At 46.5% G+C, this 19496-nt stretch overlaps 1 protein-coding gene across 3 annotated transcripts in view; it reads right to left on the reverse strand.

Annotated features, from left to right (window-relative positions):
• Positions 1-11544, reverse strand: part of MXRA7 (matrix remodeling associated 7) — a 61502-nt gene extending 49958 nt beyond the window's left edge. For all 3 annotated transcript variants that reach the window (XM_035104560.3, XM_035104561.3, XM_088661598.1), the window contains exon 1: positions 10764-11544. In XM_035104560.3, coding sequence (XP_034960451.2) covers positions 10764-11324 — 561 coding nt within the window. In that variant the 5' untranslated portion in view covers positions 11325-11544. The remainder of the gene's footprint in view (positions 1-10763) is intronic.
• Between the last annotated feature and the right edge of the window lie 7952 nt (positions 11545-19496).

Genomic DNA, 19496 nt, shown 5'->3' on the forward strand with positions numbered 1-19496 from the left:
TTATCTGAGGACTGGTCTACATGCACACGTGCACAGCACTCCATCAATCTGTTCTGATGACTCAGATGACATGGGGAACTGCCTCCCTCCGGTGAAATATATTGTCAAAATGATGCCAGATGATAAGAATGCTCTGCCTGCGGTTCAGAACAACTAACTGGGCTTAGAAGAGTTGCAAGTGAGGTTGTAAAGGAAAATACCTTTGATGTGAAACCCAGACTCCCTTTTTTTCATATGTAAGGGGAAAATAAAATAAAGCTTTTCCACCAGCCTCACAAACCTGTCCGTGGAGAAGCTATATAGACTGCCAATGTTTTAAGATCATGTAAAATGACACCATGGGCTTGGTGCTATGTTCTTTTATTTGCTGTGACTGTATTGTGTGTGTGTGTGTGTGTGTGTGTGTGTGCGTGCGCACACAAAAAACGATGTCAGGAGATAATAATGCTCTGCGTTATTTTAATATGGGCTGGCTATTTCAAGTGTACAAATCATCGCTTGATGTTGCAGTTCCATGTCTGAATGAATACTAAGCTCCACCGACAGCAGCAGCAGCAGCAGCAGCAGCAGCAGCAGCAAAATAATAATCCAGATTTCAGTTACTTCAGGTTTGCAAGGACCCCGAGCAATCCACAATGCTTGGACACAGAGGACTGACAATGGCAGGAGGTTGTATATTATACTGCCAAATAGGCCCACAGGGAGATGAGAAAGACTTGGATCTTTTAAGCGTGTACCTAACTGGGAAGAGGAAATGATAAATTAAGTCAGAGAAGAAGTCCCATGGAAGCGACTGCACTGTACCACTGGTTTTCTTCTGTATATTTTCTGAAATGGATGCCTCTTCCATTCCTGTTTCTTGAATTGGCTTGTAGGATGATGTGTAGGAACGAGAGGAGGGAGCTGCAATTTTTAAATTTGCTCATATGTGCCCTCTCTCTTGCCATGCCATTTCCTGCCCTGAGCCATTCCAAGGCACGTATGACAATAGAGGGAAGGAGGAAAGGCAAGGAATGGCCTCACTCTTTCATACATCTAGAGATGCAAGAGAAGCCTTTGCCATTGTGAACTCTTCAGGAATCTCAAGTAGGGATTTGCCAAAATCAGGCAGCATTTCAATAGCTTGTCATGCATATGTAGAAATCTCCTGTATTGGTTGACAATACCGTAGCATCAACCCATATCAGGGACATTGTAAATTCACAATGAAGTCTAGCCCATTCTGGGTTCCAGACTCCTGGAGAGTTCTGGAAACAGTTCCAGAAGTTTAAGAGAAATCCAGATGGGAAATTTAAAGTCATCAGATGCCAAGCAAATTTCTCATACACAAGCCAAAGCCTAGGGGCTAAGCAACTGGATTGGGACTCCGAGAGCTGGATGCTCCATTCTTGCTCAAAGCATCTAATACTTAAATTTAAACACACACACACACACACACCATAACCACTATAGGTTCATCATCTGCAAATGGGAGTAACATTATAAACCTCCTGTGTGATATTAAGTAGGTAGGGTTTCTACATAGCAGGGCTAATTTGTGTGTGAATACTCATAAAGACAACCGAATGTCTGATGGGTGATCAGGGCCTCATCTATGGTAACTGAATGATTAAGGCGGCGGCAAGGGTAACCAAAAGCATTTTGGGGTCTGCGGTAATATGGCACTTCCTTCCCCCCCCCCCGATTCCACATTCAGAAGTTGGCGAGAATGGCAGGTGAATTTTCTTGCAACACTGGTGATGGGGCACTCTCCTAATCTTTTACTTCTAAGACCCCCAGGTTTGGTTAGGGGTTGAGGGGAGGTCCCATGGTCCTGTAATGTGTCACCTGTCCCTTTAAGAGGCAAGCCCAGAAGGCCTCATGCTAGCAGTCCATGCAAGAGGAATAGAACAGGACAGAGATGGAGGGAGGGAGGGAGGGAGGCTGCAAAAAATAAGAAAGGGGGGGAAAGGCCTGGGATATTTTTGCCAAGATAATCAGAATCTGGATATTATTCAGCAAAGTTGTTTATGTTGCTCTTTAATGTCAAAAATTGTTGCTCTGTACGTTTTAATAAAGATTTGTTGAGTTTGATGATGTGGTGTAACTTACTGTTTCCCATATACAAGATCACCACTCACCACTCTGCTTCCCCATTATCAGCCACCTGAAGCAGTCCCCTCAGTCTGTCTAAAGGTAGGGCCGGCCCTGGGAAGCTTGAAAAGAGCCTGTTTTACAAGCATGTTGTTTCCTTCCCATAACTTCAGCTGAAAGAGAATGCCTAGCAGGCCAGTGAAAGAAAGGCCTTTAAGATCCACAGCTGTATTCAATCCCATCTAGTCTCTGCTTCTGGTCAGGCTCCCTTCTTATCTGAACTGCAAAACCTTTTTAGCTGGATGTCAGGTCCTTTTAAAAATGGCTCCCATGTTAAAGCTTTACAGCCTGATGAGCAGATGGGATGCACAAACCTACTTCTGATCCAGCTCACAGGGCAGGAGAGGATTTAAGGATTTTATCCACAAAACACTGCTGGCTACAGCTCTATCAGTTGCAAAGAACTTCTGCAATACATGCCACTATTATTATATGCATCCCAAAGCAAGGACCTACTTCACCAACAGAAATAGACTGTTACTGTTCTTGGCGGAAAGGCACCCCCCAAAAAATAACCATTCTCCCAAGCAACTGGGAGCCTCAGCCAGTCATGGTGGGAGTTGGGACTTGGCGGCAATTTAAAATTTGCTGCCGAGCTCCTTTAAGAAGAAGGGTGGGATAGACATGTAATATCTACAAAATACAGTGCATGAACTGTTGGGTTATCAAGTGATGAGGAATCCAGTGTTTGGTATCAAGGGGGGGGGGGAGTGGAGAGAGACAAATGTGGTCAACTAGCCAATAGGTTGGAATTTGCTCCAAAAACTTGGTTTGACTGCCAAGCCCAGTCTTTTCAGTACATTGCTTAGCATCTGGGGATGCTGCTGATTCTCATTCTCAGAGGTGGTTTTCACAGTCACATGGAAATCAGCTTGAATTCCTCATTTGTGATGACTTTTGATGTGTAGGTGGGTTCCCACGAGGCAAGACACAGTGATAACAGCAAGAAGCTTTATTGAACTACACAACTGGAAAACAGGGGCAAAGCCAACTGCTTATATACATTTCTGAAAGCCTGGGCCACTCCCACTCCCAACGTGATTGGCTGTCTAAACTTCCAAGCAGCGAATCACAACTCAGAGTTCAAGGGCCAATGGCAGAGGCCCAAATCCTTAAATGTTCTGTGATATCTCAAATCAGAACACAGGAGCTCAGAATCCTTAGTCCAGACTCAAGCTCGAATACATAACAACTTTGAGCTGAGCTAAACAAGTGAAGTGATTCGATTCAAAACTATTGCTTTTATGTGAAGTCAGGCAGTGAAAGTTTGTCTGTAGTGTTAAGATATGTGACCACTCATTCACATCATCACTTGATGCTACATGTTACCATTCAATACTGCAATGTGCAGACAGAATCTGTTTGTGTGTCTGTGTGCATGTTTGCTTGTGTTACTCTGTAACGATGCAAAAAAAAAAACATCGTAATGAAGTTACCAAGTGACAAACAGTCATGGGCGGGCCAACCCTTGGTTCCCTTGGTTTGTGAAGGTGAACAGGATAAGGATGCCAGCAACAAACAGCCTATCAGCACACTGAGAGCACCTTTTATCAATGAACATTTTAGTTGGCTGATTAATATTTGCACGGAATCCAGCCACGTCCTGATGCATGATGCATCCAGGCAGTTGAAGGGGAAAGAGGCCATCATCCTTGCTTTTCTGCCATTCCTGATGTAGCGATTCAATTAAAAGGGCCTTCTGCCTGCTTAGGAAACCCCCCGAGGTGCCTACAGAATGGACAGCTTAGCTCACAGTGTCTCGGAAACCCAGGTAGCGGACATTTCTAGAGCTTTCCTGATTAGATAAGATTATTTTAATAAATCATGCCTGCCACAGTTTAAAAATTAGCCAGGAGGCAAGGAATGTCATTATTTTCAAGGTATCCACAACTTTCTCCAGATTCCTCTTGGCATTTAGGGGCAGCTGTGTGTAGTCAACAACCTCTTCCTAGGTGGCCTTCCGAACAGCAGTGGCTCAGCTCCCTGACCAAATCTCTAGTGTCAGGCAGACAGGAGGAGTTTTACAAAACTCCAAGAATCAGCATGTTTTAAAGGCAAATGCTTGCTTAATACTTCTTCCATTTTTCCCCCTTCCAATTTTTTTTTGCAAGGCAGCCATCAGAGAAACAGCTCAACAACATCTCCTTTCTGGGAGTAAGGACAAATAAATCCAATCACTGACAGCTGAACTAGATATTTATTTGCATCCAAGTCCGCCTCTCTCAAATACCGTTGACTCACACAGCCCTGATCAGATTTCCTGTACAATCTGATGACACATGTCTACTCAGAAGCAAGTCCCCTTGAGTTCAATGGGGCTTGCTCCCTAGTAAGGGAGTATACCATAGCAGCCTAAGTATCTTCTCTGGAGTTGCAAATTTCATAGCAACAGCAATGACATTCTCAAATAGGAGAATTTTTCACGAGAAAATGGGCTGGATGAATCAGACAAACCAGTGAGCTGTACCAAAATGCAAGCTGATAAGAATTCACAGGGCTAGCCCGGATAATATGGTATAATGAAAGTGACCAAAAGATCAAGAAAGAGAGAGAGAGACCATAGCTCAGTTTAAGGCATATTATTTGCATGTAGAACATGCCAGGTTCAATCCCCAGCAGCTCCAAAACAGAGATCCCAAACAGCTGCTGCCTGTCAGAGCAGACAATACTAGGATAGTTGGACAAATGGTTTGCCCTGACATAAAGCTAACCCCTAAGTTCCAAACCCATGATCCAATAATCAAATGAGTTAGTATTTGTTCAAAGGCTCCCTTATTTCTGCTCTAGCAGGGATATGAGAGACACCATAGACCAGTTTTCAAGGACTAAAGGGCAGTGCTAATGACTGCCACCCATCTTGAATTCTGTGGGCACCATTTACTTTAATGCTCAGAGAGCAGCCTGGACACATGCCTAGTCTCCTATGCGCTGTGCCAGCCCAGTCCTGTCAAGCACTTGCTCAGTACAGAAATGGGCTCAGTACAGAAACATCTCTCTCCCTCTAGACACCGCTCAAGCACAGCTTCGCCTCCCTCCGAGACCAGCCAAAAGAAGCTATGCAAAGCAAGTAAACTCAATGGGGCCATTCTTCCCACAAACAACATGTGGTGAGTGGCAGAGAAGTAATAATCAGACTATTCCGGCTTGCTTTAACAATCTAATATGGGGTGGGTGGGATAAAATGAAATGGGGAGACCGTGACGTGAAGTCCGCCCATCATGCAACCCTGAGCTGTTTAACAAACAAAAGAAAACTGGAGGTAGCTTGCTGGTAGGCAGAGGAGAATGTATCAGCTGCTCCTTGGAAGTTGTGTGTGCAAAAAAAAATAAATGCTCGACTTTTGACTTGTAGGTGATTTGCAGAATTCTGGCTGAGAACTTAAAAAACAAGGGATGTTGGAATGGGTAGGTACTGTACTCTACAGGCTGTGGGGTTCTGAAACATGACATTTTCTTTACAATGCAAGGCATCTTCCCACCTAATATCCTTCCAATATATTGCCTTGAGAATGCGTGGTATGCAGTTTGCATAAATGAACATAATAAGAAATAATAAAAACGACAATGTACAGCACAAGGCAGTTAGGCCAGTGAGCTCCTCTGTGTGTTACTTCTGCCTCAAAGCATTCTGACTAGGATCCCAGCCAAGCCCATCACTTATTAAACCCCTCTGGACCTGGTAGACTCACACTTAACCAGGCATTGGTTTCCTGTGGTGGTTCTAATCAAAAGGCCTGATAACTCTCCCTTAAAAAAAACAACCCCACACCAAATGGGAGTTTGCTTATTGGCATAGGACCGGGGTAATCAATACGATGTCTTCCAGGTGTTTGTTGGATTCCAGCTTCCTCCAGGCCCTGGTAGCATGACCAACAAACAGTGGCGATAGAAGATGTAGTCCAGCAATAACTGGAGGGAGTCAACTTAGGGACCATATTTTGTTTTTGAGGCAATTTAGTGGGCACTGTTCAGGGAGTAACGTGGGTTCAAATTTAGTTGCCCCCCCAAAAAAACACAGCACGTGAAATTTAACAGAGTTAGAATGTGTGGATTCGTTTTGGTGCAGATGTGCATTCTTCATTTGCAGTTTGAGTTTGCACAGATTTTGTGATTACTGTACAGGTAACAAGAAAAAAAATGGAGCGACAGAGTTATGATGGTGGTGGTGAGAGGTGATTATGATTCTGAGGGGAAGGGAGGGAGACATGATAGGAGACCCACTGACGGAGGGGGGGGGACCCAGGTAGCTTTACAATGTACAAAAGGTCTTTCCCCCAAATGGTAGTCTTCCCTTTTCTAAAATTATCTCCAAAAACATGCAGTCACCAAAATGGTCAACATATTCACAAGACAACTAGGAGTCACAGGAAAGTGCCCATTAATCTGCACAGATGGTTATCACACAATAAACATGGGAACACCCTATGGACGTATTTGGGTACAAACAGCAAAAAAAGGCAGTAAAATGAGGTGACCTTATGTACAAAGCAGGCATAAATGTTGCTTTTGTAGATACTCTTAGAAAGCGTAGATAAGCTGTAGCTAATACAGAGACAGAAGAATAGGGGGAAAGGCAGAGAAGGGTGTACGCTAGCCAGAAAGGAGCCCAGCCCCACCTCAGAGAAATAAAAGTAATTCTTCCTGAACCAAGAGACGCCCATCATGCCACGACAGTGGGGAGGCTCCCACCAAGCACACTGTTAGGCTGCTGTCCGAGGCCAGCTATTTATTTATTTTTTTAGATGCTGTATATTTCCACCCAGAGAAGCCAGCATGTGCTCTGTATGCTGGGAAACCCAGCTGGCTTAACAGAAGCTATCTCCTGATCAGCAGGCCTGCTTAGGGCAACTTCTCCCTCTCGCCAATGTTTCCCCGGGGAAATTACAAAACAAGGTACGGTAAAAGGGTGCCCAAAGGCATAAACAGGCACAGGAGCTAAGCAAGGGATGTGGAAGGTAATCACCGGGTCCAGGGATGAAAATAATAATCACAATAGCATCAACAAACACATCCTTCCCTCTGCACTCTGGCACCTGGGCTGTAAGGGGCCTGTTTCTAAGATGTGCTGACTCTGCACTGCTTCCATTTACTTTGCAAAAGAAACAACAAAGGTAGCATTTCTCCTAAAGAGATGCCGCAATGGCAAGCAGCATATGAACCAGAAAACAAAATGAGCAGAGTAAACGCAGGACTCATTTGCCAGGCCCTTTACTAATCTTATTCACTACTCCGCACTGGCTTTTGTACCAAGTGAGACCTCAGATGGAGATCTGAAGCGATTTTAACCAAGAACAGGCCCCCCATTTGTTATTACTGACTAGTTGGAGAAGGTAGCAGTTCGACTCTCAGACTAAGACCACATACCCTTTGGTCAGTCATCACTTCTCAACCTAGCCTACCGCACAGGGTTGTTGTGAGGATAAAATGGGGGGTATTATATCTTGAGCCCACTGCGGGAAAGGGGGGATATAAATGGAATAAATAATACTTATATAGCACTTTTTGTGGGTTCAAAGAACTTCAGCAATCCTTACCACAACTTGTAAGCAGGTCAGTATTATTCCCCCATTAGAGATGGGAGAGGGGGACTGGAAGATTTGTATGAGGCAGTGAACGGCACAAACTAGTTAAAGACAGTGTCGTCACAGAGATTAAATAATGTTAAATCGAAGTCTTCTGGGTTGGATCCCAGTCAAGCACCTAGACAGGCTCACTGCTCATTAATCTCCTCTGGGCCTGCCACGCTCCTGCACACACTTAACCAGGCACCAGCCCTTTTAGTTGTTCTAACCATGAGCAGAGTTCAGGGGTGATGGGAATTATATTCCAACACCATTTGGAAGGAGACACAAGTTTGGTGTTCCCACTGCTATTCCAAACCAAATTGGGGAAAAACAACACACTTATAAATTACTTTAATTTAGTAAATCCCCTCCAAAATCACATTTCATTCGGGGAATTATTCAGCTTTGGTGTCTGCAGTAATTCAGGAAGCAATGATGATGATATAGCAATGCCTACTGGTAGTGAGATCCATCATGGAGAGGAGTAGGTTTGAATTGGAAGCGTTCTGGACTGCAGCTCATGTCGTCAGTTGTCTAGCCACTACAACACAACAGCTCTTTTAATAGCGCTATTTCTATGGAGTTGAAAAGATTACACCCAACATAACGGAGGAATCCGCATCCTCCCTCCCCAATGCTGAGTCATGGCCACGGTGGTGACGATGTTAGACTTGGGCTCTTGATGAGACTTTACACGCACTTTCTATAGGCAGTAGATTTTCCTCAACAACCAAGCCAATGTTAGGCAGCACACATTCGGTGTTGTACTTAGGCGAAAGTGTTGATGTGGGAAGGGCTGTGCACTGCTTCCCTCTTTTCAAGCCCTCATGGCAGCCCCTTTCTTCAGCAAAGGAATTGTTCTTGGCCTTGTACATGTGGGTGACAACAGTGACTCATCTATCTGGACAGAGTGCACTCCAACCGGAGTAGGGGGGGGATGACCAGTGCTATTTTTATGGAAGAAGAGGTGCTGGAACTCACCATAAACACCTCACTTGTTCTCTTAGAATGGCAACGGAGCCCACCTGCAGGGGGCCAGAACTCAGTTCCAGCAAGTTCCTGCTAAAAAAAGCCGTGGAAATGACCTTAACACAGGGTGCAGCGTTAAGAATGAGGGGCTCCCCTCAAATGAACCCTCCTTAGACTTCCAGCGTCTTAAAAAAAGGTCTGCCTGGATCCATCTGTTGTGATACTTCAGTGTGCCTCTGTAATAATCCTATATGCTAATGGCACATTCATTCATTGAATGTGAATGCCTCTATAGCCAAAATGGCCCAGGAGGCGATGTGCAGAAGTACTTGCAGACAGAGAAAAGTACAAAATAGTCTGCAGAAAAATAAAATCTAAGTAGCAGCCCTGCATAGAACAACCCCACAGGCACTGAACATGTTCAGTGGCCATGGGAATGCTGACTGTTGAGGAGGGGACAGGAAAGGGGGGATGGAGTGGAAATGGAATGGAGTATCCTAGAAAAAGCATGGCCAAATGTTGCTGCAAGTCCCACTTGTCTGGACTATATTTGAGCTACTTCAAGGAATACGGCTCCAGTGCCAGTCTAGAAGCGAGTGAAGTAATGGGGCATATTTTAGATATTAAGGATTTTAAGCACAACAACACGTGGTTTATAGCCTAACTAGAACAATGGTAGGTTGAGAAAGCAGGCAGTGTGTCACCTCTTTGTGTTTTGAAGATGGCTCATTTATTTTTAATCAGAAGCCATCCAGGGCTGAATGCAGAGAAGAGTATTTTTTACCTTTGCTGCATGCCAGTGCCTCCTGCCCTATGCATATCCAGGGCGCACCCCTGGGAAAATAGGGGACATCACAATGTGTCTCACTATAAGGAAAACGTGAGACTGCAGAAGGAGATAGGAAGCCAGACCTATCCTTCTTAAAGGCTGGAGAAGGCACCATCCATGGGGATTTCACCTTCATGTATAAAAGTTGCATCAGGAACAAGGAGAAGACTTTCCAAGGCGCCCTCTAGCATTTAGGCTACCAACAGAAAAGACAAAACGCCAAAAGCAGATTCCCAAAGTGAGCACAAGCAACTACTGTAAAGGTAAAAGGTAATGCTTGCATTTCCCTTATTTTCATCAAGCTATTTCAGAAATAAATAAATTTCTTTGGGAATCTGAAAAGTCTCTCTTCTGAATGAGGCCTGCGACATTTACAGCAGCAGCAAGCAGTCATTGCTCACACTTTCTGAAGCAACAGGTGGGCTTCCTGAGCCAGTTTCACAAATGTGAGACAGGGGGATGGAAAGCTTTTCGGGGTCTCCCTTCGGTAGATGCACTGGGATGTACAAAGAGTGAAACCAAGGCAGCTTGTTTTGTTACAATCAAAGTTTGGGTTGATGCTGTTAAGAGATCGAGGATCCTGGGCCGCTCTCCCCCGTTTGTTACCTCTTTGACTCGCGGTCTTTACAAGATGCGGGCTAGGGCAGTGCAAGTATTAGAAGGGATAGCGCTGCATGAAACGTGGCATCGCTACGTCTGGAGCTGCGCCTGCCCATTGCCTGGAATGCTGAACGGGCACGAAACGCAGAGCAACAAAGGCGAGGTGCGGCGAGGGGAGTCCTCGGCAGGAGGCGATCCGCGCCTTGATTGGCTGCGGCGGGAGGCTTCGCTCGGCCTTCGGAAGGAAAGGAAGGCCGAGCGAATTGACCTCCCCACCAAATACCCGCACAGTTCAAGTCGCCGGGGACCCGGACGGCTTGCAGAATGAGCTTGCCTTACACGCACAAGTCGAGGCAAACGCGCACAAAATGCAAAAGCAGTGCATTATGGAGAAGAATTGCAAAATGCAAAGCAGTGCATTCCGGACACACACACACACAAGGAATGCTTTCGTGGAGAGTCCTGCATTGCAGGGGGTTGGACTAGATGACTCTCGGGATCCCTTCCTTCCACACACACACACACAGAGAGAGAGAGAGAGAGAGAGAGAGAGAGAGAGAGAGAGAGAGAGAGAGAGAGAGAGAGAGAGAGAGAGAGAGAGACCTGGATCTTACAAGACTCCCCAAGCACACACTTCTCCCTGGCTCCCCCCAGTAGCATCTCCTTTACCTTGCTCTCCTCCTCCTCTTCTTCTTCCTCCTCTTCTTCCTCCTCCTCTTCCTCCTGCTCTTCTTCTACCGCCACCGGAGCGGCAGCGACAGCCGCCGCCGCCGCCTGGCTGGGGATCTTGACCTCCTGCGGGTGGCTCTGCTGTCCGGCTTGGGCAGTCCTACAGGCGGCGTCGGCGGCGTCCTCGTCCTCCTCGCCGCCTCTCTCCTGGCGCTGCTCTTTCTCCTCCTCGTCCCCTTTTTCTTCAGCAGCCCCGATCTCCTCCTCGCGGCGCCTTCTCCCCTCGCCCTTCACTTCCCCGCCTCCCTCCTCATGAAGCCGAGGAAGCCCCGCTGCGCCCGGCTCCTCCGCTCCCGCTTCGCCGTCCTCTGCCCCGTCCGCCGGCTCTGCCGCAGCGCACTCCTCAGCGGCCTCTCGGGGCTCGCCTCCTCCCGGGGCAGCCGCCGCTTTGTCGCCCTCCGAGCCGGTCCTCAGCTTCACAAAGACCGAGGCGAGGATCACGGCCAAGACGGTGAAGAGCAGCGGGACGGCCAGGTAGTACAACTCCGACGCTACATCCATCCCTCCTTCGGCAGCAGCGCCGCCGCCGCCGCCGCAGTCCCTACACTGGGGGCTCCGACCGCAGCACCGCCTGCAACGCACCAGCAAGGAGCTGCCGCCGCTAGCAGGGAAGAACCGCGTTATTAAGGATAAGAGCGGCAGGCAGCTCCCTCCAATATCTCGCCTCTCCTGGTTCTGCTGCTGCCGCGAATTCCACAGTCCCCACGCGCGCCGCGCAACAGCCTGACAGCAGCAGCACTGGGCGGAATCCCGCCTCTCCTCAAGCTGGGTCGGGTTTCACAACACGCGCGTCACGGCCCTGCGCCCCGCCCACCACCGCGCGCTCCCGCCTCTCAGACCCCTGATGCGGGGGGCGCGCGTTCTCTTTGCTCCTCCCCAGCTGGTATGGGTTGTTGGCTATTATTATTATTATTATTTATTACTATTATTATTATTATTTGCTACTTTATATTCTTAAGCAAAACAAAAAACAAAAAAACCTCACAGTGGTTTGCAACCTTAATTAAAACATCAAATAAAACAATCCAGAATAAAACATTATTGAAGAAAGTGAAATATTATATCATAAAACATCTTACAATATCATCAAATCATAATAGAAACATGGGCGTAACCAGGGGACAGACCCCCCTCATCAAGTAAATAAAAATACTTAACTAACTGACCAATCGTGTCACAGATAGCTTGGTCCTATCCCCCCCATCCTGCCCCCAATATAAATCCTGGTTATGCCGATGAATAGATAAGCACTATGATCAAGCAATCATAAAATCATATTGTGCAATCATCTCCCGAGGCCTTTCTTCCTGTGCCTCTTCCACAAGAGGTCCATAGGGTGACAACACAACATTTGTGGAATGCTCTGTTCTACTTCTCCCTTTCAAACTGTGTATATGTGTGTGGGGTGGGGGAATTGTTTCTGTTTGTTATTATGGTATGCATGTGTTTTTACAGTATATTGAAAACTGACCTGTGATCTTTGGATGAAGGGTGGTGTAGAAATGAAATAAGTAAGAATAATAAGTGTGATGGCCTGGGACTCGGGCTCGGGCTCGGAACCAGAGGAGTCGCAGTCTGCACCGGATCTTCTGCCTTGGACATAAGCTGAACCAAGTCTGGGGCCTGATTCTGATGAGCCTGAGTCTGCACAGATTCCCCTGCAACAGGCACCAGCTGAGCCAAGTCAGGGGCCTGACTGAGCCTGTCCTGGCTCCAGATGCGGGGAATACTTCATTGCTGTCAGCTGAGTCATCATGGACAGCTGGTCCATTACCTACTGGGTCAGGAGAGGCTGAGGCGGCTCCTGGGTCTAGTAACCCACCGGCGTCTCCCAAGCTGCAGAGACTCAGGTCTGAGAGAAGGAGAGACCTGAGTACTCGCAGGAGGAGTGCTCACCTTTGGGAGAGACAGGGTGGTGAGTCGTCAGGGGATCAGGACCGGCCATTACCCCATCAGAGATAAAGGCCAGTCAGACCCCGCCCCAGGTTGCGGGAGCAACAGTGCTGCTTGCCAGATCCTGCCCTGCCCGGCTTCGCCTACATCGGACTGACTCTACGTTGACTCTTTGGACCGTGGATCGGACCTGGACCTTGCTTCTCAGATTACCCACGGGACCAGCACAATAAGCCTCTTTCCAACAATGAATTGCACTTGCTCGGTTAAGACAACTGGGTGGCCCTGAATCAATCACTCAACCTCTGCCTCAGTTGCTTACTCATAAAATGGGGACATCAAGCACTTATTTTACGGAAATGAGGAAATATTAAAATTGTTAAACACTTGGTCCATTAAGAGTGCTACTGGTGCACTCTCTCACATGCAGCCAGACCTTCACCACTGTAGCAGAACTAAGCTCCAACCCATCTCCCACTTAAATATGCTGTCTGCTATGGATTCTCTCCTTCCACCCAGCAAGGAAGGTTCTTTCTGTCCATAATATCCAAAGCCAAGCAACAATTAAGGTTGGTTTATCAATTAAGTTGTTTTGTTCCTCAGTATACAAGGGAACATCTTGCAAGAGGAAATCTCTTTTACACCTTCTCCAGAGATTTCCCTGGCCTAGCGCTAAGTGCTTTTCCAGCCTGTATGTTGCCCTAAGTGAACATCCAAAAACTTCTCTGCTCACCTTCCCCCATTCCTAGAACTCCTTATTAAAATACTTAATACAGCTGGGCTGTCTCCCTCTATTTGCCTTCGGCAGAAGTTGGTCAGGATCAGGTCCAGAGACCTCCCTCATGAATGGAGATGGTCAGTCTATTAAAACAAGTTAGGAATGAAGGTGAGCAGTGGACTGAGAAGTGTTGTTTCCCTGTTCTTGAAAAGTAACACAGCTGAAGAGCCTTTGGCTTCAAAGCAAGGTAGAATCTGAAGTGCTGGCACAGAGGTACAGCTTCCCTAAGAGACACCTGTGCCATTTGTCACAAGCACCCACTTTTTGCAGAAGAACAATCCTTGATGCACCATGAAAGGAGCACAAGGTGACAGTAAACATCTCTGGACAATAGGGCCGTGCTTTTTGATTAAGCCCTACAAGGTTTGTAAGGCTGGTAGCAGATTGCTGCCCAGAAGTAAAATTTATCTGTGTCATTACAGACTCTCCCCCCCCCCAACAAGCTATCAGGATAGATAACTATACCCTGACTTGCCAACAGGAAAGGGAAATGAAAGCTCGCATGCCAGACTCGTATCCTAGGGCTGCTTGGTGCTGGCCTGTAAACAGAGAGATTATTCCTGCAGTTCTCCATCCTGCTTCAGTCATAAAAGGGGGAGGGGGGAGGGAGAGAGAGACTGCATCATAACCTTGCAGTCCACACAGCTGCAGACTTCACTGATGTTTACCGGTCTTGAGTCATTGCCAGGAAGCTGGATGGCCAGATATGGTTTGCACAGCCTTGGGGGAAAAGATACGGTACAGGGTGGCTGCTAGAAGCGGCAGAAGTTTTACCCACCTCTCCATTTTATCTTGTTTCTTTTGTAAAAACAGAAAACCACAAAGAGGTCAGCTTCAGTCTTCTTTGGTTCATTTTAAAGTTCTGAAGTTTGTATGTAACATCAGAACTCTGATAGGATAAGAGAGGGTCGCTAAACATTAAGGAACTAAATCCCCCAATTTTTCAATAGATGTATAAATGAATCAGTGTAGGTGTTCAGCATAGGGCTGTCTCTGTGGCAGAGCTTCATGCTCCGGCACCAGGGGCAGGGGCGGGGCTGGCGCACGTTCCGGGGTGGGGCACGCCTCCTGGAGGGCCGTGGCGTGCGTTCCAGGGCCGTGGCGCGCCTCCCAGAGGTATGCCGCACCTCCCGGAGGGGCGTGACACGCATTCTGGGGGTGGAGCACGCTTCCCGGAGGGCCGTGGTGCGCGTTTTGGGGGCTGGCGCCGATGGCTCCCCTTGGAGCCCGGCGCTCGGGGCGCCCCCACCGCCCCTATCTTCCTACGCCCCTGGGCTGTCTTCAACCAAGTCCCCTGACTAGGACAAGGGCTTCTGCCTATGAAACAGGACGTTCTCTTCCCACATCTGCTCTGGGGGTTTAAGGAACCCCTAGAATAGATCAGGAGGAATACATGGGGAGGAAAGAGGAGGAAGTACCTTTGTGTAGTAGGTGGTGGAAGTATTTGTGCTACTGGGACAAATTTGCTGGATAGAACTCAGTCTCTACAGTAGATCATGTTACAGTTCCCAGTTTTGTGTGAAGTCTTGAGGGGTCCAGTGAACGCAATACTTTGTACTGAGACAGCAAGGCAGGAATGGGGAACTCTGTGGCCCTCCAGGTATAGCTGAACTTCAACCCCCCCCATCAGCCCCAGCAGCATGGCCAATAGTCGGAGATGGTGGGAGTTGTAGTTCAATAACATAGAGCCACAGGTTACCCCCATCTCTGTACTCAAACAGCTTGTGAGACTTCACCAAAGGCTTGAATTGGTAGAGTCTGCATTTTGACAGATCCAGGACCCATATTTAACCCAGGCATGCACCTGGGGATCCTTTACTTTTCTTTTTAATAATAATAATAATAATAATAATAATTTTTCTTTATGGGTAAAGGACCCCTGACAGTTAAGTCTAGTCGCGATCAACTCTGGGGTTGCGGCGCTCAGCTCACTTTACTAGCTGAGGGAGCCGGTGTTTGTCCGCAGACAGTTTTTCTGGGTCATGTGGCCAGCATGACTAAGCCGCTTCTGGCGAAACGAGAGCAGCGAACGGAAATGCCATTTACCTTCCCGCTGGAGGGGTACCTATTTATCTACTTGAACTTTGACTTGCTTTTGAACTGCTAGGTTGGCAGGACCTGGGACTGAGCAACGGGAGCTCACCCTGTCGCGGGGATTCAAACCGCCGACCTTCTGATCGGCAAGCCCTAGGCTCAGTGGTTTAGACCACAGCGCCACCCGCTTCCCTCTTATTTATACCCAGTCCATATTTGTATGGTGGTAGTACTACTGTTATGACGCACCTTAGATCACCTTTGTTGAAGACAAAGGGTTTAAATGGTCCTGGCATTGAGCAGTCCGGACTCATGCGAGTGCCCGATGGGCTAAGCAGTTAGAGGTCTCTGTACGCACAATTTGATTCTATGCCATCAGAGAAAAAGTGAGTCATCATCAGTAATAAGAAATGATGGGTGCCAGGCCTCTCCCATTTTCTAAAATATATGAATAGAAGTTGCCAGTTGGCGTTTGGGACTACCGGTACTTCAGCCTTTAAGAGTTGTAAACAACAAACCAACCCACCAAATCACATCCCCACAGGTTTGCATTGCTTCACCTTCCTTTACAGCAGAAGGCAGAGGCGTCCCAGCCACCAGGCAGGGGAGGCCATTGTTTCAGGCAGCAGAAATTCCTCGGGCAGTATGCCTGTGGGTGCCTTGCTTACCGCATGGGAGAAGCCCCACCATAATCAGCACCGATTTAGGGCAAGGTCTCACCTGAAATCAGTGCAACCGTACCCCAAATCAGCACTGATAGTGGTGCCACTCCTCTGACAAAGGATGCATGGTGGTGGCAGAACAGGTGGCAGTAGGAGAAGGTAGGAGATGGCAGGAGCAGAACTTCCCATTTAATCTCAAGTGACAAAACGGGACACACCACCCCTGGCAGAGGGCATTAATCAAGCTCACCTCTGGAGACAAGGGTCACAATCCAGCGTGCCTTTAAAGGGCAGGGTTTGTTTTCTTTTGATTTTGTCCTACTTAAGTCAACAGAGCCAATATAAATTCTCTCTGAGCTCTAAATGTGACCTTTATAAATTAATATTTTATGCATTGCCTGGGATAGGGAGACCAAGTAAATCCACTTAAAAGAACAGTGGACTGGCCAAGGCAATGTCTCCAAGATTGTAGCTGGGATTGTCTTTCGGGCTAATCCTATCAAGACAGTGATCATTAGCATGCGGATAATTATATTCTTAGTAACAAACAGCCATAACACCTAATCTCCTCCTCCATACAGCTTTATATCTCACAGGGAAGGGATTAGCAGAGTTGGACTGTTAGCGATCACTCCCTTTTGGACGGTGCTAAGGCACATCTAGGAAGCATTGTCAGCTGGCTGGTATTGCTTCCCTTTTGTTAGACAATATACAGTTGCTAGATATGTCAGTGTTATTATTCTGAACTGACTGTGACAGAAATGGGAAGTGAATTCTCTTTAAATCTTTAGCGTTAGAACATCTCTGCTTGACTCGAATCTTTGGGAAGGTCTGGGCTAGTTGCCTCCAAGTTTCATTTTGGCAGGTAAAAGTAATAGGTGACAGAACTGGCACCTGATATAGTTTTCAAGTTCTTTGATTTAATCAGAGTAGGTCCCACACTGACTACTTCTGTGTGCAAGAGGGAGCAATTGGTACAAGTGAGCCAATATATACAGCACATCAGTGATAGGTCATAGCCTCTGTTTTATTTGTTGCTTAAATTTCCACTTTGCAGAAGTGCTTATATGGACACACGCAATGCGGACATTTCTGGATTTTGAGTACCTATCTAAGAAACACCCAAAACTTTTATTATTTTTTAAAAGGGAGTACAATATAAGAACATAAAAAGAGCCCGCTGGATGAGGCCAGTGGCCCAGCTAAACCCAGCATCCTGTTCTCACAGTGGCCAACCAGATGCCCATGCGAAGCATGCAGCCAGGAACCAAGTATAACTTATATAGTCTTATGTGACTGAATATTTTGGTTCTCAGAACCTCTGACAAAAAAGGAAATCTATGGGCTGGGAATCTGTTTGAAGATTCACCGATGAAGAGCCATAGATCTGTAGATCTGTACAAAGGGTTGATGTGGCAGTCCATTTCAAGAAGGGTTAGGGAACCTGGTACCCTGCAGATGTTGCTGCTCTGCAACTCTCATCATCCCTGAAAATGAACCATGCTAACTGGAACGGATGGGAATTGGAAGAAAACGTCCTGAGGATCACAGGTTTACCTCTCCTGATTATAAGGAAATGGTAGCATGGTTTGCCAAGATCCTCCCCCTCCCCCTTACTTATCAGGTTGTTGTTGTCTGCTCTCCTTAGTCCAGATCAACCCATTATTGGAGATAAGGGCCAGTTCTTAACCAAACGGCATCTAATTTTCAACAGACCAAGCTCTTCCACAGAACACTTGGCTAATTTCAGCAGTTTGCTGCCCTCTACTGGAAAAGGGTGGTCCTACAAATATCTAAGCAGGAAATTGACAGCACCGACAACTGCAACTATGGTGGCGATATGCAAACTCAATCGCTTTAGGAAGGAATGGACCTTATTGAGAAAAACAAGATAGGAAAGGATAGCTAGCTCAGTGCCAGCACTACTTCCAATGCACAAAGACACGTCAACCTAATTTGTAAACAACCAGTGTGTGTTTGGATAGCCAATGCACAACTAAACCATGGAATGGTAACAGAGCAAATCAGTTGAACATCTGAAGTGAGAGAGGAAATCCCTCTTCCCTTCTCACTATTATGATTATTTGATAATTAGGGAATTGCCTTCCACATACATGTCCCGGGTGACCTACAGCCATGTCCTTAAAAGGCAGAAAAGAACAACCCAGTGTAGGTTTCAAATCACAAAATGAAGACCTAAAGCAGGTAACTTTTCAATTAGCTGAAAAGGCTTGCTGAAACAAAAATGGTACCAGTTGTTTCTAGAAAGCATACATAGTGGGCACCTGCTATTATCTCAGCAGGAATGCTGCTCCATAGAATAGGGGCAGCTATACTGAAAGCCCTGGTCTGAGTTACTTTTGGTACCTTTGGAACTTTTCAAGACAAACTTCTACAGAATGCAGTATATAAGAGATATATATATATTAGGGGAAAGTGCCTGGTAGCAGACGGAGAGCCAATGCAAATCCCGCAAACAAGATGGTACCATACAAAAGGGATTCTAAGGACAGTGAAACTTTCCCCACCAATGCTGCAGAGGGAGACCATGAAGATGAAGGCAAAGCTGCAAATAAGCTGTTGTTCAGGTTCAAGTATCTAAATCCTGTACCACAGAATTGTAAGAATTTGCAAAGCCTTAAGAAACTGATGTAGGTGGCTTCCTACAGAGTTCAATTGGGCTTACTTTCTAGTAACCATGTATAGTTGGATCCCAGCTTCAGCCATTTCCTGGGCTGGCTATTGTAGGACCCTGCGACTACCATTCAACTATCAGACTCTGCTGTCTTGAAGTTAAATAAGAGTATTATTCATAGCTGCTGGCAGAAACAAGAAAGGCCAAATTTTATAGTGGGCTGCACAAGAGGCAAACATTGTTCATTGTTGAATGCACCTAACTGAATTAGAAAAAAGTAGAAGTGAATACTAGACCCATCAAGGATATAGGGTATCGTAAAAATTGACCACGTTGATACACTGGTATATTAAGCTGGAGCAAGTTTGGGAAAAGAAGAACTAGTGGAACTAGTAGCAAACAGAACAAGGGATATACAGTATATGCAATCTCAAACAGACACAGAACACAGACAGGAAAGTGTGTTAAATGTTTAGGGTTTTGATTTGGACATCTGGTGAATATTTTAAAGGACCATAACAGGGAATTGTATTATTTTCAGAAATCTCAGCAAGACCAGGTGAACACATAACTGGGACGAGCTCATGGTGGGAAAGGCTATTGAATTCTGCAGTGTAGATCAAAGTCACATGTGGAGAAAGAGGGAGAATCAGAGAGGCATTGTGTTTGAG

The sequence above is a fragment of the Zootoca vivipara genome, chromosome 2 (genome assembly GCF_965207765.1).
Source record: "Zootoca vivipara chromosome 2, rZooViv2.hap1.1, whole genome shotgun sequence".
Lineage (NCBI taxonomy): Eukaryota > Metazoa > Chordata > Lepidosauria > Squamata > Lacertidae > Zootoca > Zootoca vivipara.